The sequence below is a fragment of the Acomys russatus genome, chromosome 7, assembly GCF_903995435.1.
Source record: "Acomys russatus chromosome 7, mAcoRus1.1, whole genome shotgun sequence".
NCBI lineage: Eukaryota > Metazoa > Chordata > Mammalia > Rodentia > Muridae > Acomys > Acomys russatus.
In genome coordinates, this window is record NC_067143.1 from 35,860,233 (window position 1) to 35,880,493 (window position 20,261).

Here is a 20,261-nt window from a genome sequence, read left to right on the forward strand (position 1 = left end):
GGCTTGGGGTGACACACACAGACGCCACCTGAGCCTGGGAGGATTAGCCGAGAGGCTTCATGGGCTGCCCTAGGAGCTTGGGTTCAAAGATGGAGTTGTGGGGCTGGGGCTGAGGAAATGACACAAAGACTTATTAGCTGGAGTCGTGAGAGCCAAGAGATCATCCTTGTATCAAGTTCCAATTTAAAGTTTCATTAGTTCTCACTCCTGTTTTAACTCTTTCCAGGGGCCGAGTCCTCCACACTTCCCTTTACTCTTGCTGAAGGCCAAAGAACCGGGAAGGCCATTCAGTCACTACTTAGGTTTCTCTGGCCTTCCTTACATTTTTCATCTATTTTTGTTTGGGTGGGTTGGGTCTCACCATGGCGCCCAGTTGGTCTCAGCCTCCTGGGTGGCTTGGACTACAGGTGTGTACTGACATGCCCGGCTCATTTCTTACATTTTCCTTTTTTAAAAGATTTGTCTTGTTTTTAATTGTGTATGTGTGCATGAGTGCATGGGCTCTAGGAGACCACAAGCTGTGGGATCCCGTGCAGCTGGAGTTACGTGGGTGCTAAAATCCTGCTTCTCTGCAAAAGCAGATTCTGTTTCTGTCCACTACCTATGATGTCATTGCTTACTGGCCACAGGGGCATGGCCCTGCCCAAGGCCATATAAAAGAATAAACCGTCCAAGTGCCTCCCCTCCTCTCTCTTCTTACTCTTCCTGTTTCTGTCTCTCTCTGGGGTACCCCTCCCCCCTTTCCTTCTCTCCCTATGCTCATTTAATAAACTCTGTATAACATAATATCTGCTGCCTTTCATCTCATCTTATATATAAAAGCAGTGAGTACCCATGACTCCAATGAGCAGTCTGTCTTCAACACCCCTCATTCAAGATTTATTTTAATTTCTTATATTTTCAAAGAGCTCAAAGTATGTTTAAAATTTTTTTAAAAGATTTATTGTTTTTTCAAAGATATATGTGTGTGTGCTTGTGGAAGCTGGGAGGCGGCACTGGAGCCCCTGGAACTGGACTTACAGGTGGCTGTGAGCTGCCTCATGTGGGTCCTGGGAACCGAACTTACATCCTCTAAAGGAGCAGTGTGTGTGTGCTCTGGACAATGAACTAGCCCTCCAACCCTCATCCATCCATCTATCTATCTATCTATCTATCTATCTATCTATCTATCTATCTATCTATCTTCTGAGACAGGGTTACTCTATGTAGTCTTGGCTGTCCTGGACTCCCTCTGTAGACCAGGCTGGCCTTGAACTCCCAGAGATCCACCTGCCTCTGCCTCCCGAGTGCTGGGATAAAAGGCGTGTGCCACCACGCCCTGCAAGCCTTTATTTTTGTATGTGAGTGTTTTGCCTGAACGTATGCATGAATGCCGTGTCTTTAGTGCCCATGGAGGCCAGAAGAGGGCATGAGGTTCTTCTGGGACCGGAGATGCAGGCGGCTGGGAACAGATGCAGGTTGAGCAGAAGCAGGCCCCTGAGGCAGCCATGCTTGTCCTCTAACTGCTGAGCTGCCACAGCTCTGGCTCCCCAAATCTCTTAGTTTTAAGTCTTATGTTTTAGCTTTCAACAAAATAAAAATTGGGAACATAATACCTCTCCCCCCAAAATAATCTTTTTACTTTTGGCTAATAGAGTGAGTCAAGTGTTCTAAATGCTCTGGCTACTTTTTAAGAGAAATTTAGCCTTTGTTTGTGTTAGGAGCACCTAGCAAAAAAAGAAAAAGAGCCAGGGCACTGACCGGGAAGTACTAACCCATCTCCCACAGAGGACCATGGAGAAAGAAAGTACCCATGTTCTGCCATGTGCTGGAGAGGCACCCTGAGCACCCTCCAGGATCATGAGAAAACATTAAGTCTCCCAGGTGGGAAGGCCATTTGTTAAGACTGATACCATCCAGCACCATATGCAAAGTTTGAAGGCTGAGGCTTGGTTATGGGTGTCAGGTGCAGCACTCTCCACAGGGAAGGCTTTGCAAGCTTGTGCATTCTACCCCATTAGCAATAAATACAGCACAGGCTGTCACCTCAGATTCTGAATAAACAGAATCCGAGCACGTGCTTACTTTGAGATTTCACATTAAACAAGAAAAACAGAATTAGAAGTGTTTTATGTTACTGCATATTGGTTTACCCTAAATTCCACTTCCCTGGTGGCTTCAAAATTTAAAGACAGCACAATTGGGCTTTCAGTCACTACTTCAAACTCTGTCTCATTACGCCTGCATTAAAGAAAATGCAAAGCCAGCCACTTAAAAGAACAGGTTTAGGCAAATTAGAGAGTTAAACTGAGTACAATGCTGGCCAGGCTCCTGCCTGTCACCTGCCTCATCCAAATGCTAACACATAGTGTGGAGAAGTGCTGAGAGGCCGCCAGGGGACAAAGGCTTAGGTGTTTTCACAGCCAGGTGAAGTTTTTCAGGACCTCTCAGTCACATCCATCTGGAATTATACATACCTGAGTCACACCCTAGTGAAGAATCTAAGAGATTAACTATGTGACTAAGAGATTTCCTATGTACGTCAATGGCTACTTTGGCTTCACAGAAACAAGAACAAACCTAAACAAAAAAACATCATGGCTGAAGCCTTTTCTCCTTTCTAGTTTCTTGAGACTAAATCTCATTTAGCCCAGGCCGGCCTTGAACTCACAATGTAGTTGAGGATGACCCAGAACTCCTGATCCTCCTGCTTCTGGTGCTGAGATATTCCAAAACTGGGCTAAGAGGCATGTGTCGCCATGCCCAGCCACATCAGAGCCTTTATGAACCCATAATGGGTACTAGGAACCAGCCGAGAAAGGCACATTTCAGAAGCTTTCCCAACAAACACAATTCAGGGAAAGGGGTTCAATGTGCAAAGTCTTTTATTTAAAATCTTGAAAAGTTAAGACTTATGACCACCTCAATATGTGCCATCCCACTGTAAGGAGGAATGACAGGTTTGAACTCATGCAGAGCTGTGTTTTCATTTACAGAACTCTGTAGGCACTTTAAAAGTGAAGCTTGGCTTCAAAATACAAACACTGGGGGCTTTGGCTCAACCTTTTAATATAAAAAATTCACTGATGTACAAAAATGTGAAAGAGTGACAATGACAACATATGAAATCCTGTGATTGAAAGTCCCCTTGAGTGCACTCCATGGTGCACACGCGCCCGCCCACACATCCTCAAGTGTGGAAACAGAAACTAATGCAAACCAGTGCTACCAAGAAGTGCCAACATATGTGTCCTCCGAATATCCACCAATCAGAGCAGGATCTACTGCAAACATCCAGTAACAGCAGGCACAGCATCTTCCCGGGACAGCGAGCCGACTTCTTACTCACGATGGACCAGCACGAACAAACCCAGCAGAAACAGTACAGCGTACTGGAAAACCAAGCAGGAGCACACATCAAGGATGCTTCCCACAGCGCATAAGTCTTCAGCATTCACGAATTCACTTGTGACCAGGATCAGTTACTAACTATCCAATTATTCTTTCACACTTCAACTGTAATCCATTTAACAGCTTTCAAAATTAAACAAAAGGTCACTGTGGGGGAGGTGGCTGAATCCAGGCCTCAGGCATGCATGCGTGCTGTTGAGCTGCACCCTCAACCCAAGATTGCTTAATTTCTAATCAAACATACAGTAGGTAGGTAGGTAGGTACTCTTACCTTAAATTTAGGATAGTCATTCATGAGGATTGTCACAATTCCAATGTAAGGAACAAATCTAGAACAGACAAGCCAACAGACAACTTATCATCACAGACTCACGCCCTAGATGAAGCAACTGCTAACATTTACTCAGTATTAAGTACCAGTACCTTCTACAGAGTACTAATTTTCAGTTCACAAAGCCCACTTGCATATATTATATATGCTCCTTTCAACAGCCTGTTACAAGGAAGTTAGAACTATCACCATTTTATAGATGAGGAAACAGGATCACGCACCCAAGGTGCATGGCTTGTGTGTGGCAGAAGCAGTACCAGAGTGGAGATCTTGGTCTCTAGTTGGTAGCTCTAATTCTAGGGGCTGGGTGTGGCCTCATAGCCTTTAGGGAGCTGCCAATCTTGGTGGAGAGACGAGGCACACAGCAGCATATTATGAGGTACTTCATGTTGAGTGGCCAGTGAACAGAGAGCTTTATTACACAGCTCAGGGCTTCACCACCCACTCATTTAACCGTAGTCTGGCCTTGGCCCTCTTAATCTTTTTTTTTTTTTTTTTTTTTTCGAGACAGGGTTTCTCTGTGTAGCCTTGACCTGAACTCATTTTGTAGACCAGGCTGGCCTCAAACTCACATCGATTCACCTGCCTCTGCCTCCCAAGTGCTGGTATTAAAGGCACGCGCCACCACTGCCTGGCCTTATTTTATTTTTTTTTTAGACAGGGTCTTGAAAAGTAGCCCAGACTAGCCTTGAGCTTACTTCCACCTACGCCAGTCTCCTAAAACACCAGGCAAGGACATGTGCCACTATGCCTAGTTCTGAAATTTTTCTAGAACCATTTTTATCACCACATACAGCAAACCAGTCTTCATCTCCAGCTTCCTGTACATTTCTTCAGTATTTGATTTTTTTTTTAATTTTATATTTATTTATGTAACTTGAGTGTTTTGCCTGTGTGTATGTACGTATGATGCCTGGTGTCCACAGATGTCACAAGAGGGCACTGGATCCCCTGGAACTGGAGTTACAGATGGCTGTGAGCTGCATGTGGGTGCCGAGCTAGAACCCCAGTCCTCTGAAAGAGCAGTCTGTGCTCTTAACCACTGACTGAGCCATCTCTCCAGACCTAGTACTTGATAAAAATGACAACTTGCTCTTGAAATCCTTCCTCTTTGGTTTCAAAAACTCACAAACCCTTCTACCCCTACCTCTAGACTGCTATATCTGTACTTTCATTTCTTTCCCAAACTGGAATTATAAATGGGTGACCAAGCACAGCATGCACTTACAGAGGCTCTGGGGATCTGAACTCAGGTCCTTACATTTGAGCAGCAATCACTTTAACCTCTGAGCCATCCCCCCAGCCCTGTGTTAACACTAGCTTTCTTTTTCTTCATCTCCTCAAACTGGGCAAAATTACCTGGTGAAAAAAATCTTAAAGAACTCAATACATTTGCCTTTGAGGTCTTTTGTTTTGTTTTGGTTTTCATGACAGGGTTTCTCTGTGTAGCCCTGGCTGTCCTGGACTACCTTTGTGGACCAGGCTGGCCCTGACCTCACAGCGATCCACCTGCCTCTGCCTCTTAAGTGCTGGGATTAAAGGCATGTGCCACACTGTCTGGCGCCTTTTGAGGTCTTTCTCACAATTTTAACTAATTTGTGGTATCTGCCTCCCCTTCAGACTCTATGAGAGTAGCAATCTTGATCTCCCATAACCTCAAGGCCTTGTATGTCCAACCTTCCAGTAAATACGCAGATGTGTACACTTGAGAGCGCGCAAGAACGCACGCACGCAAGCGCGCGCGTACACCCACACACACCCACACCCACACCCACACACACAGTGCTTCACCATGCCAGAGCTCAAACTCAGGGCTTCACCTAGGCCAGGCACTCACTCTATTGCTGTTCAAGCCTTTGGCTCAATATTGCCTGATGGAATGTTTGTTTGAAGAGGTTTTGCTTTTCATATTCTTGAGAAATTTCATTTTCTCCAGGCTTTAGAGCTTCTCTCTATGCAAGACACCTTAACAGTATTAAGACTTCAGAGCAGGGGCTGGGCTGGTGGGATACACATTTAATCCCAGGCCCTCGGGGACAGAGGCAGGCTGATCTCTAGGAGTTCAAGGCCGGCTTGGTCTACATACCAAGTTCAAGGTCAACCAGGGCTACAAAGTGACACTCTATCTTAAAAAACAAAATAAAACAACTCGCAATAATAATAACTCAGGTCAGAACAAGAAAATGATCAGGGTGTCACTGATGTTAGAGGGAAAGAAAGTGGTGCGCAAAAGTAAGTGTTCGACTGTTTTCACTTCCCTTACTGCCGGGCTTCAGAGGAGCCTGGCCATAATGTGGCAATCTAGAGTCTGTCACAGAAAAGAGAGGGTGGGTCTAAGTGGACTTCAAACTCTTTATCACAGTCCACTTTCACTTTGTGAACCAACCCTTCTTGCCCTGCCAAAGGCCAGAGAAACAAAAATCATCTCTTACCTAACACCTCCACCACCAAAGCCACAGGCAAACTTGAAAAGACACTGTCTTTAAGTGTCCTTCACTTCCTGTTAAGACCTCTACTTACTTCCCATCAAATGTCTCTCTTTTTAAAAACTAAACTGGTCTTTCTCCCTCCCTTCCCTCAAACTCCCTGCCCACAAGTTAGTGTTTCTTTTTGTTGTTGTTGTTTTTAAAAACGATTTATTTATTTATTATGTATATAGTGTTCTCCTGCATGTACACATGCAGGCCAGAAGAGGGCACCAGACCTCATTATAGATGGCTCTGAGCCACCATGTGGTTGCTGGGAACTGAACTCAGGACCTTTGGAAGAGCATGCAGTGCTCTTAACCTCTGAGCATCTCTCTAGCCCTTGTTTTTGTTTTTCGAGACAGTTTCTCTGTGTAGCTTTGGTTGTCCTGGACTTGCTTTGTAGACCAGCCTGGCCTCGAACTCACAGCAATTCACCTGCCTCTGGCTCCCGAGTGCTGGGATTAAAGGTGTGTGCCACCACCGCCTGGCCATGTTCGTGTTTCTTAGCAAGTGGACCTTCGCCAACAGATCACCGGGGATGCAGTGGTAGCTCAGGTAGTGTCGGCCAGCAACAGGCACGAAGCCCTGGGCTTGCTCTCCAACACCACACAAATCAAGTAATCTCAACATTTGGGAGGTGGAGGCAGGAGGATAAGTCATTCTCAGCTACAGCAGAGAGCTCAAGACCAGCCTGGGCTACAAGAAATCCTGTATCAAATACAAATAAAAGTACCACATATACTTTTCTATTGTCCACAGATTTTCTGAGTAAACAAATCCCTGAAAAGTGTACCTCAAGCAATGCTCCTGAACACTCAAGTTCAGGATGTTTAGGTCTGATATAAGGTGCACCCCACAAGTATGTGGTGGCAAGCAGCAGTTTTTACCCCAGCAGACCTTGTATCAACATGTGGGTTCTCCAAGAGCTGAAAAGAGACACCTACAAAATATTGCTAAGCTCTGAGAGGAAAGATATCATTAACTGGTTGAAATTCAAACCTGCAGCCACTTCCCCTTGTACTGCTCAGATACACTGGCTTGTCATAGCTGAGTTGTTAATACACAGAGTAAGATTTTACAGCCGGGCGTGGTGGCGCACGCCTTTAATCCCAGCACTCGGGAGGCAGAGGCAGGCGGATCGCTGTGAGTTCAAGGCCAGCCTGGTCTACAAAGTGAGTCCAGGATGGCCAAGGCTACACAGAGAAACCCTGTCTCGAAAAATCAAAAAAAAAAAAAAAAAAAAAAAAAAAAAAAAAAAGATTTTACATAAGGGAACAAATGCCACTCACAAAACTGCCTCCAGCACCAGCTCCTGTCACGTTATTATCTAGACAGTAGAGCATGGGCTGGAGTTCACGTGACCAAAGTACTGTTATGGCTGTTGTGGCATACACAGACACAGAGGCACGCACGCAAAAACAAACGTATCAGCCTAAGCATCAAACAGTAAAGGAAATATGCTACACAAATTAATAGTGATTTATATTTAAGGAGTTTGGGGCAAGCTGGGAGTAGTGGTGTGTAACTTTAAATGTGATGGCTAAAGTTATGTTTCAAGTTTAGATCACTGTGCTTAAGAGAACTATAGAACAGCAATGCCTCTAACCTGTAGGCCCCACTTGCCCGAGGACAGATAACTTCCTGGAATGCTGGGGGCTGTGTTCATGCAAGATAACAAGCTGCACGTTGTCACTTCTGTAAACAAGCTTAGTTGCCCCAACTACACAGGATGTGCTTGATCACATCCAGGCAGGAAGTACAGTAAGATGTATGCTTGTTCCTAACTGGATGAAGGCGGAAGTACATAGCCTTGTGGCTTCTGCCTTTCTAAGCACCTGACTTTGGAGATTTGGTGTCATACTCTGGGAACCCCAAGTACGGACCTGGCCAATGTCCATTGTCCTGGCTAGTATTTAATAAAGTTTGCTCCAAATTTGGCTCAAAAATTGTGGTAGTGGTGAGATTAATATAATTGCAGCACTTGGGAAACAGAAGCAGGTGGATCACTGTGAGTTTTAGGCCAGCCTGCTGTATATAGTGAGTTCCAGGACACTCTGCCTTGAAGAATCCAAAAATAAAATTAAACAGAAATTTGGGGCTGACAAGATAGCTGTTAGGATTCTACCCCAGTCTGCCTACCTGCCATTGGGCATGGCACTGCCCAGTATATAAAAGGACAGACCTACCTTCTCTCCCTCTCACCTCATCTCTAACCTCTTTCTCCCTTTCTTGTTTCTCTTCCCGCCCCCCCTCCCTCTCTCTGGGGTACGCCCCCACTTTCCTTCTCTCCCCAAGCTCATATAATATCTGTTGCCTGGCATCTTATTTTTTAATTGTTAAAATGGCTCATTGGGTAAAGGCTCTTACCACCAAGACTGACAATCTGAGTTTGACCCCTGGAACATTCATAGCAGGAAGAGAGAATCAAGTTCTCTGGGCTGTCCTCTAACCTCTAGATTGGAACTATACAGACACTTATACAAAATTAATAACTAAAAAAAAAAAAAAAAAAAAAAAAAAAGCAGGCATGGTGATGCCTTTAATCAGAGCAGGGAGGCAGAAGGAAGTAATCTCCGGTAGTTCAAGACCAGCCTGGTCTACAAAGGGAGTTTCAGACCAGCCAAGTGACACAATGAAATTGTCAAAAAGGAAAGGGGGGGGGGGGAGCCTGGACCCCAGAAGCCAACTTAATAAAATACTATATAATGGTCCCAGAATAGAGTTTAGTTTTTGGAATGAGCTGCTTTGAGCTAAATAAAATGTAGGGGTTTTTTTTTAGAGATAAGATTTCATGTAGCACGTTTCCTGTGGGAGCAGCCAGGTTGAGAGGAGTGTGGCTTTTTCCTCTCCCCATGATGGCTTGTGTCCATCCCCTCATATCGGTGTACTCTGAAAAGGGGGAGTCATCTGGCAAGAATGTCACATTACCAGCTGTCTTCAAAGCTCTCATCCGGCTGGATATTGTGAACTTTGTTCACACCAACTTAAGGAAGAACAGACATCCGTATGCCCGTCAGTGAACCATCAGACCAGTGCTGAGTCTTGGGGTACTGGCAGAGCTGTGGCTCGGATTCCCAGAGTTCGAGGTGGTGGGACTCACCATTCTGGCCAGGGTGCCTTTTGAAATATGTGTCATGTGGGCCGCATGTACGTGCCAACCAAAACCTGGTGTTGTTGGCATGGCAGAGTGAACACAACCCAAAACCGATACGCCATCTGTTCTGCTCCGGCTGCCTCAGCCTTACCAGCTTTGGTAACGTCTAAAGGTCATCGTATGGAGGAAGTTCCTGAGCTGCCTCTGGTGGCTGAAGATAAGGTTGAAGGTTACAAGAAGACCAAGGCGACTGTTCAGCTTCTTAAGATACGTAAAGCTTGGAATGACAAAGGTCTATGCCTCTCAGAGAATGAGAGCTAGCAAAGGGCAAATGAGAATCCACCAATGTATCCAGCGCAAGGGGCCCTGCGTCACCTATAATGAAGCTAATGGTGTCATCAAGGCCTTCAGAAGCATCCCTGGCATTGCTCTGCTTAATGTGAGCGAGCCCAACATTCTGAAACATGCTCCTGGTGGCCATGTGGGGCGTTTCTGCATTTGGACTGAGAGTGCTTTCCGGAAGTTGGATGAGTCGTAGGGCACTTGCCGTAAGGCTGCTTCCCTCAAGGGTAACTCTAACCTTCCAGTGCCCAGGATGGTGAACGTAGACCTTAGCAGAATCTTGAAAAGCCCAGAGAGCCAAAGAGCCCTGTGAGCACCACGCAAGAAGATTCAGTGTAGAGCCTTAAAGAAGAACCCACTGGAGAACCCGAGACCCACGTTGCCGCTGAACCCTTACACAAAGACCGTGTGCAGGGACACCGCTCTTCGCCAGGCCAAAAACCACAGACTCGGTGTGAAGAAACTGGAAGCCGCAGCACGGGCAGCCAGGTCTGAGAAGGTTGCTGCGGAGAAGGGGACTGCAGACGAGAAGGCCGCAGTGGGCGAGCAAGAGAAGGAGCCTGCAGATGTTAGGAAGCTGAAGACGCCTGCAAGCAAGAAGCTGCCAAGAAACCAGCAGCTGAGAAGAACCTACCACAGAAGGAAAAAGGCCTGCTGCATAAACTATTAACATTTGTTTCATTCCATAAAGTAAATAGAGACAAACCTATTTGAATAAAAACCTAGGGAGTGGAGAGATGGCTCAGCAGTCAGGAGCACTGACTGTCCTTCCAAAGGACGTGGGGGTTCAATTCCCAGGACCCACATGGCAGCTCACAACTGTCTGTAACTCTAAGATCTGACACCCTCACACAGACATACATGCAGGCAAAACATCAATGCACATTAAAATAAAAAAAATTTCATGTAGCTCAAGCTATCCATGAGCTTTTCATCCTGCTAGCACAAGCACACAACAATCAAAAGTGCATTTTAAAAGGTTTATTCAGCCAGGTGCTCTGGCGCATGGCTGTAATCCCAGCACTTGGGGAGGCAGAGGCAGGTGGATTGCTGTGAGTTCGAGGCCAGCCTGGTCTACAAAGCGAGTCCAAGACAGCTAAGGCTAAGCAGAGAAAGCCTGTCTCAAAAAACAAACAAACAAACAAAAAACCCATATAAATTGTAGTTCTTGTTTTAAGTCAAGAGAGAGCTCATAGCCAGGCATGGTGGCACACGCCTTTAATCCCAGCACTTGGGAGGCAGAGGCAGGTGGATCTCTGTGAGTTCAAAGCGAGCCTGGTCTACAGAGTGAAGCTAGGACAGCCAGCTGTTACACAAAGAAACCCTGTCTCAAAAAACCTGAAAAGAGAGGGAGAGAGAGAGAGAGACAGAGAGAGAGAGAGAGACAGAGAGAGAGAGAAAGAGAGAGAGAGAGAGAAAGAGAGAGAAAGAGAGAGAGAAGAGCACTCACATGAAACTGTTTTAAAAATTAAAAGATTTACTTTTATTATTTCTCTTCTATGAGTGTTCGCCTCATGTGCATCTGTGTGCCACATTCATGCCTAGTACAAGAGACGAGGTGCTGAGCCTCCATGTGGCTGCTGGGAGTTGAAGTGGGTCCTTTGTAACAACAAGGACTCTCAACCACTGAGGCAACTATCGAGGCCTATAGTTTTAATTGTCAAAATAGAGTCTCACTATGCTGCTGCAAACAGCTTCCCCTCAAGAGAGCCTCTGTCCCAGCTCCCAGGTAGCTAGGATTACATATGCTTGCCACTTGCACCTAGACATAAGCTTTATTTTTTATTTTCATGTAATTTATACACATTTAGAATAGAGTGTACACTAAACAAGTCAGGGTAATTAGCAATTCCATTTTACCATCAGACATTTTGCCTGGTACACTTCCCTTCCTGTTAAGAACATATTTCCTCTTCTGTTGAGAGAGCTTTGTTTGGATACTTCAAACGTCACTATCCTAGCTTTCCCCTTCTTTGGTTTCATTCTTCTATTCACGATAACATTTGTACCAACTGTTCTGCCGGTCCCTCATCTCTCATCCCATTGCTCTCTTCTCTGTGACTAACAGGTTCTCTTGCATTAAAAAAAAAAAAAAAAACTTTCTGGTTTTTCCAAAGTGATCTTTATTAAATACTTAGTTGGTACAGTATTAGTTTCATTTCTAAAAACTTTACTGTATGCTACAAGATAAATTAACCTTGAAAATTAAGGCAGGTGAAAGAAGACAAACACAGAAGGCTTGCTCTGTATGATCTGTTTACATGAAACAGACACGTAGGTTAGCGTGGCAGCGGCTGCAAGAGGAAGGAGAGGAGACGTGACTGTGAATGAGGGTGGGGAGAATCGTGCTGGAATCAGAACCTGTGGATATACTAAAATCTGTGAGTTGTCTTACATGCGAACTCTGTTTAGTAACATCCGGCTCAGAACTGCAGGGATCAGTGTGCAGTAATCCAGAAAAGAGCAAGTTGTCCCACAGTCACAGCCTGACTCTGTGTCTGACAAGTACAATTTCCACAAAGAAAGGTGATTCATTACATTATGTGTCAAGCTCAGGAGTGGGATAACCGATGAAAAGTGAATCGTACAGTAAAGCCCATCTGCCAGCTGCTCATGCCCCAGGTGGTTTATTTTTCAAAGAAACTTTACTCAATTCAGACTATTACATTTTTTAATTAAAAGTCACTAAAGGATTTATACTGTTAAAGTTTAAATTTTAGTTTAAATTTTATATAGTTTGTGGAGTTTTAGAAGACAGAGAAACCCTGTCTTGAAAAACCAAACCAAACCACTTGCGTCTCTATCCCTGCATTATTAACAGGCTAATAGTGAATACTGATGAGGTGGATGGAAGTAAAGCAATGCCACTTTCTGATAATGCTATTTCCTCATCATTCTAAATGTATCTGTAGATTTAAAAACTAAAGGAAAAACAAAGACAGAAGAGATTAATGAGTCTGAAAAAAACGTGATGGGAACATCTTTGGAAACAAAGAAATTTAGAAATATTCCTCAGATGATGATCTAAAGTGGACTATTTTTAGCTCCAACATAGAACATAAAAATTCCCAATGTTGGACTGGAGAGATGGCTCAGAGGTTAAGAGCACTGTCTGCTCTTCCAGAGGTCCTGAGTTCAATTCCCAGCAACCACATAGTGGCTCACAACCATTTATATTGAGATCTGATGCCCTCTTCTGTCCTGTGGGTGTACATGCAGGCAGAGCACTGTATACATAATAATAAGTAAATCTTAAAAAAAAAAATTCCCTGATGTTGGATCTGCATATGCATGCATGTGCGAACACACACACACACACACACACACACACACACACACACACACACACACGCCACATGCAGACAAAATACAACACAATACTACTTGTTCTGATCTGGATGCCTTTACATCTCCTATGCTACAAGAGAAGACACTTTGGTGCAGAAACAGTCACTTCTTTCTGTACAGCACGGTGTCACAGTGAGGTGGCACATACACAGTAGAGTTGTGTAGTAAATTGGACCGGAGGTTCTGACAACAGTAAGAACGCTATGAAGCACCTAAATAAAGAACCAGTACCCACCCATCTGAGGGACGCCCTACCAACAATGCTACTGTGATGGCTCAGAGGGTGGGCTCTGGAGCTCCCAGCCACTTCGTGCCACCATCAGCATGACCTTAGATAGGTACATGGCTTGTCTGAGTTTCCTCATCTACAGAATGGGAATCTTAGGGTTGATTGGAGGTTAAAATGAAGCAACACTTATAAGGCACATACAGTGAGTGTCTGGAATATAGCAAGGCCTAATAACGGTGAGTTGTCGTTAATACTATTAATATATTAAAGTAGTAATTCCATACTTCCTTACACCAGTAACTTACAATTCCTGTCCTCCACTGATCTGTTCTCCTGATATCTGAAATAAACAGGCTTAATATAATTTAAAACTTTCACTTGACCTCATCAACTTTAAGACTAGAAATAAAAGAATATAGGATACATTAACACAATAAAGTTAACTTAGATGAACAATTTAAATTGTCTCAGTAACTTCAGTTTCACAAAGCAATACTACTACTGCTCTGGATCCTAAAAGCCTAGGCAAATGCAGGTATCAATACTCCTTGGGTGAATTAAGAAATAATTCTTGTTTTTAGAGACAGGGTCTCAGGTAGCCCAGGCTAGCCTTAAACTCAGCCTTTTAGTGAGTCTGGCCTTGAACTCTTGATACTCTTGCCTTTACCCCCCAGGAGCTGGAATTACAGGTGTGTACCACCACACTTGGCTCATGGTTGTTATTTAACTGTGATATCCACTCTACTCTCTCATCGCTAGTTCTACTCATCACACATTCTACTCTTATTGTTCCCCATTCCTCCCCTCAGGAACAGTATGCCTTAAGACTTGTATATGGGGCTGGAGAGGTGGCTCAGTGGTGAAGAGCACTGGCTGCTCTTTCAGAGGTCCTGAGTTCAATTCCCAGCAACCACATGGTGGCTCACAACTATCTGTAATGGAATCTGATTCCCTCTTCTAGCATGCATGAAACCAGAAGAGGACTCATACACATACAATAAATAAATAAACCTTTAAAAAAATAACACTTGGATGCATGGCTGGGGGTGGTGGCACACCTTTAATCACAGTGCTCAGGGAGGCAGAAGCAGGGGGATGACGTGAGTGCAAGGCTAGCCTAGTCTACAAAGCGAGGCCAGGAGAGGCCAGGTCTACACAGAGTTAACTCTGTCTCCAAAAACAAAAACAAAACAAGGCTTGGATGCACTTTAAGATGTATATTTTTTAAAGGACAAAAGGTGACTTGGTGAAACCAGGACCGACTGTTGCGCACTCAGTTATGTACAGTCAGTCAGGAAGACCATGCTTAAAGTGATATGAAAGGCTCGCGATGTCCCCTGGGTACTTACCCCCTTGCTCTCCCTACAACGTCTTTCTTCTCTAGCCAATGCTGTCCTTGTTTGTAGAGGCCTCGGTCATCAACGGCATTATTATCTCCTTTGGTTAAAAACTTGATATGCCCATCTTGCCTTAAGAGAGTAAAAAAAAAAAAAAAAAAAAAAAACCACAAGTCACTAAACACCCTCATAATATTTAATGCACAAAAGTAGCTCTTGTTAACAAGGACTAGGAATCACCATGCCTAACAGCTAAAGGACTGTTCACAGCTGGCTGCTTAGCATAGAGAACGATTAGAAATAAGTGAGAAGTCTAACACTAAGGAGCCAAACACTCTAAGCATTATGAACACTGTTGTAGAAGAACACAAAATGCTAGATGGTCATGCAAATTTTACTAGATGATAAACTAGTATATACAATAAACCTCATTTTATATTAAAACATACACAACCAATTTTGTACTAACATAAAAATCAAAGACACATTAAATTATCCCTCAGGAAGTAACTGTCAGAGTTTAAAAAAACAAAACAAAATAAAAAACTATGGGAAACCACAGTTCTTTAAGCAACACGAAAATTTTTGCATGGAACAAAGAGTGCTGGAGAAGGGGGCTCTAGACGACGTAAGAGTCTATCACACGCAGCCAGCGATGGCTCAGCAGGTAACGACACTTGTCACCATGCCTGACAACCTGAGTTTGGTCCCCACAAACCAGAGTACAAGAAAAGAACCAACTTCCCAAGGTGTCCTCTGACCTCCATATACACTAGTAGTGCCTCCCAAATGAAGAACAGTAATTAAAAAAAAAAACAATAAAGGCAATTAAAATAGCTTTCCAAAGCCACATCAACCAACTGCAGCCGAGGACTTTGCCTGACCTAAATTCAAACAAACAGTTAAAGTCATAATGAAATCAGTTAAGTTGAACAACAACTGGAAATTTAATAATCTTATGGAATTGCTCATTTTAATTTATCATATATTTAGTTATTATTTGTTATAGTTTATATTTATTCCCACAATTATAGTTTTAGTTTATAAATGTTGTTTTATAGAAATTTATTGAAATATTCATGTGACATGCTATGATATTAAGGATCTGGCCCAAAATAATACAGGGAAGGAGGAAAAGAAGAGCATGTAGCTGCACAGAAACGGCCACATGTTAACTGACTGTTAGATGGCAGACACATGGGCTCATTAGACCTCACTGCACCTCTAAGTACAGACACCTCTAAGTACAGAAACAAGGGCTAAAATAACACAGAGCAAGGGATAAACAGTGGCCACCTATGGCATGCTGTAACTTCACACTGTCTTATTTTTCTCTCTCTCTTAACAAGTATGTAGTTATTTGAAAAGCAAGTTTTAAAAGAAAACAAAGCTTCAGTTCTTCAGGTGTGGTAGCATTTATAAGAACAGTATTTTAGGTAAGGTCTAGTGGCTCACGCTTTTAATCCCAACACTGAGGAGGCTGAGGCAGGAGGATTTCTGTTAGTTTGAGGCCAGCCTGATCTACATAGCAAGTTCAAGGACAGCCAGGGTTGCATAGAGAATCCAACTCAAAAACAAAAACAAAAGACAAAAGAAAGCAAACCCACAAACTGTCCTGCCTAATCACAGAATGATTGCTTGGGGCCTGCTGCCGCAGTGTAGTGAGTGCTTGGAGCTTATACTAGGCCTTAACTTCAATCCCAGACCACATCAACTAAGCATGGCAGCATAGCACACGATCCCAATGCTTGAGAAATAAAGGCAGGAAAATGAAAGAGTTCTCTGGTCACACAGGACTGGAAGACAAGAAGGCTCATGAGGTCCTGTCTCAGAATAAGAAAAAAAAAGTCAAGAATTTAGTTCTACTAAAGAATAGTAAGACTGGTACTAATTTAAAAATTGCTTAAAACAAAAAAGGAATAAAATAAAATAAATTGCTTTTAGATTTACATGTATTAGTGTTTCGACTACTTATATGTATGTGCATCGTGCATGTGCCTGGTGCCTGCAAAGGACAGAAGAGGGCACTGGATCGGCCTGCACCTGCAGGTGCACGTGAGCTGCCACGGGGAGAATGGGAGCGGAAGCAGGGCCTCTGCACGAACAAGCGCTCTTGATCACCGCGTCATCTCTCCAGCCCAACTTCTAGTAATGTTAAAATGCAATTGAAAACAAAGCAAAATTTACAGTTAATAAAGACCAAACTAAAATTAATCCAAGTGTCTTTAACAATCACAGTCTATAAAAACAAATTAGCTTCAGGTTTCTACTGACTAATATCCACTGACTCCCAAGATGCTAGAACTGCAGGTGAAAATTGGGAGGTGTTGCAAACACCAAAGACCGTTAAGTGCAAATGTTCCAGTTTTTTAAAAAATGCAAATATATACATTGAAAAGCAACCTGTAGCTGACAACTCAGTAAGTGAACGAACATCTGAGATATCCTGGAGGTTAAGAGGACAGGTGGCATAGGGACTGGCTGTAAGAGAGTCAAGAGCACCAGGGAGGAAGAGTCCTTTCAACCAGGAACAGATGCTGGCCCCTCAGAAAGTAAAATCCCACAGAAGAGCAGAGCAGGAAGGGAAGGAATGCTCCCGGCTGCTACTACTCTTCAAGACCTGCTTGTCCACAAAACAATACCCAGGCTTTGCCCTGCTGGCAGTACTCCTGAAGAGCACACGTGACCACAGCTCAACACACCTGTCAAGATCTGCTCCAGCGGGTGTGGTGGCACACGCACAGAACCCCAACACCTGGAGCCAAGAGAAAGATCACCAAAACCACTGCTCCTCCTGAGTGTTAGGGTAGAGATGACCTTTCCTCACTGCTGTCCTGCAGGGCCTGGAGGTGGCCTTCTTGACCCCACCTCTCTGTGCTGGGATGAAGGGCACACCACCTCAGCTGAGTGCTTACGTGGAGAAGAACTAAAGATGCTGAGCCAGTCAGTATTAACTGAGGACTTTCTCAATGCAAGAGAGCCTTTCGGGTTCCCAGTATACCATCCCTTTGTTCACTTCTCTCCTTCTCTTGTCTTAGTTTCCTTACTACAAAGACTACAGACTGGAGAGGACAGGAGTGCACAGATGGGCAGGGACCACCCAATTAAGAGTTCATGATTCAAAAAAAAAAAAGAGTCCATGATTCATCTTTCTGAAACCTTTACATTACCTCAGGAAAATGAAACCTAGGGAAGTGAGGTTCTTGCTCCCTGTTCTCACTCTGAGGTGATTGGAAGGCTTTTTTTTTTTTTTTTTTTTTAAATGTGTGTCCTTTCTGCTTCTAAAACAAAAGCTTGTTCAACTTAGAAAGAAAACTTAGATTTTAGAAATTTGTCTTGGGCTTCTCACAGGCACGCATGAGGCAAAAGCAGGGAAGTCAGGAGTAGTCATTTAGTGGTGTTATGCACACCAGGGACACATGTGGAGTTCAGGTCTCCTCCCCGTGTGGGTCCTGGGAACTGAACTCAGGTCATTAGGCTTGGTGATAAATGCCTTCGCCCACTGGTGAGCCATCTCACTAGTCTCTTAAATTTTTTTTAAACTTTAAAATCATTTATCATTGAGTTATGCATGTATGTATAATGCCATAGAATATGTGTGATGGTGGGAGGACAATCTTTTTTTTTTTTTTTTTTTTTTTTTTTGAGACAGGGTTTCTCTGTGTAGCCTTGGCTGTCCTGGACTCACTTTGTAGACCAGGTTGGCCTTGAACTCACAGCAATCTGCCTGCCTCTGCCTCCCCAGTGCTGGGATTACAGGTGTGTGCCACTTCACCCAGCTCAGAGGACAACTTCTGAGCTTCAGTTCTTTCTTTCCACTGGGTTCTGGGGACTGAGCTCTGCCATCAGGCCTGACAGCAAGCACCCTTACCTGCTGAGCCATCTGGCGAGCCTCTTTACTGAGCTTTGAAAAGTCAATAAACTTGAGTCCGGCTTGGTTTACTTCCAGTATTCCAAGAGAACTTGACATGTTTACTGTTATTATTAGATTGCCTTTTGCTTTTGTTCTCATCTTAAGGTTTCTTTATTCATGAAGGTTACTTTATTCCATTTAAAGCAGGGAATATTTTTTAGGATTGATCTTTACAACATGACTTTTGGGAGTTCTACACAGATTGATAAGGAATTAGAAAAGAACAAGAAAAACCTCTGGGAAAACCTTCAGAGAAGTGGATGAATCAATACCTATCCAAAGTTTCCCAAGTGCCCTCTACAACGTTTCAGTATTGGAGAAGAAGCTGAGTTAGCCCGCACTAGGCTCCAATGTGCTATGTAGCCAACAATGACCCTGAACTTGCCCGCCTCTGCCTCCCATGCACCTCAAGGTCTGGGTTTCACATTTCAGTATTGGGGAGCTAATCCAGGGCTTCACTGTATTCTACTAACTGAGTTACATCTCCAGCCCTCTTTAATAATAATACAAAAAATGTTTTATGTTTATGAGCCTTTTGCCTGCATGTATATGCACCAAGAACATGCCTCCAGAGGTCAGAAGAAGGCATCAGATCACCTGGAACTGAAGTTACAGATGGTTGTGAGCATCATGTAGGTGCTGGGAACCAAACCTGGGCCCTCTGCAAGAGCAACAAGAGCTCTTAGCTGACAAGCCATCTCTAGGTCCCCCTCCTCTTCAACAACTTTTATATATTAAAATTAAACACTTCAAACTGTAAAACAAATAAAAAGCTGGCATGTACTTTTCATGGATCTTCAGAACTCGATGCACTATAGGAATCTCTCTTCCTTCTATCCTGAAAACAACGATTTCCCCAACTCGTATAGGATCTTCAACACGGTTTGTGAGGAAAAGGAGATCTCCTCTGTGAAACGCGGGCTCCATGCTGCCACTAGAAGGGAACAAAGATACAGAAAAACAGGTTACCTCGACTTCAAAACTACATATTCAACAAAACAACAGATGCCATTGTACTGTGATGTACTGTACCCAGCATTTTAACAACCACAGCACCACAGCCGACACTGACCTCTAGTCCATGCTGTTTCATCACTCGGCGATCAGTCATTCTGAGGACATAGGTACAGTTTCACAGGTGAGGTCAGGATGCTCTCACACCTGTGGCAATTTTCTTACCTTCGCCTCCCAAGTCCTGAGATTACATGTGTGCACCATCACACCCAGCTTGGTTTCCCTCAACTAGTAAAGGAGCATTTTAGTTATGAGTCTTCACTAACTAGTTCCATTTAAGCATTACAATTCAAAGATGCGAGTCTTGAAAAGGGCAGTGTTACTAATTCCTTAACCTTTTAAAATTTCAAACGACAAACAATATAAAAGAATGAACTTTGAAAACATTGCCCTTACTCTGGCTTCATCTGAATAGCTAAGCATATTCAAATATTCAAATGAGAACTGGATCATCTTCTGCCATTTATAAAGATACAGACCATGATGACCTTATGGGTTCAACTGATTGTGGAGGAAAACAGCTCATCAAGTCACAAAACAGTAAGAGATAACACTGGTGCTATCAAGGCATTTGTTCTAAAGAGAAAGATATGGAAGACCACAGAGATTTCTGTCTAAAACTTTCAGAAACTAGGAAGAAGCGAGAGAGGCTCACAGAGAACCTCTTTCCCTCTCACCTGCTCTGCCTCACACCAGTTCTGAAAAGGTCCTAAGTGATTTGTATCTTCAGGAACTCAATCTCCAGTTTTCAATTACAAGAACATTAGTAAAAAGGAAAAATACCAGCAGGAAATA

At 43.6% G+C, this 20,261-nt stretch overlaps 1 protein-coding gene and 1 pseudogene across 2 annotated transcripts in view; one reads left to right on the plus strand and one right to left on the minus strand.

Annotated features, from left to right (window-relative positions):
• Positions 1–2,846: 2,846 nt before the first annotated feature.
• Positions 2,847–20,261, minus strand: part of Sec11a (SEC11 homolog A, signal peptidase complex subunit) — a 41,202-nt gene continuing 23,787 nt past the window's right edge. The window contains exons 3-7 of one of the 2 annotated variants that reach the window (XM_051148811.1): positions 19,237–19,386; positions 14,552–14,671; positions 13,508–13,542; positions 3,662–3,719; positions 2,847–3,371 (exon numbers count right to left, since the gene is read on the minus strand). In XM_051148811.1, the coding sequence (XP_051004768.1) occupies positions 3,694–3,719; positions 13,508–13,542; positions 14,552–14,671; positions 19,237–19,386 (331 nt within the window). In that variant the 3' untranslated portion in view covers positions 2,847–3,371; positions 3,662–3,693. The remainder of the gene's footprint in view (positions 3,372–3,661; positions 3,720–13,507; positions 13,543–14,551; positions 14,672–19,236; positions 19,387–20,261) is intronic. The other variant, XM_051148810.1, reaches the window with a different exon arrangement.
• LOC127191625 (60S ribosomal protein L4-like) lies at positions 9,045–10,287 on the plus strand (annotated as a pseudogene).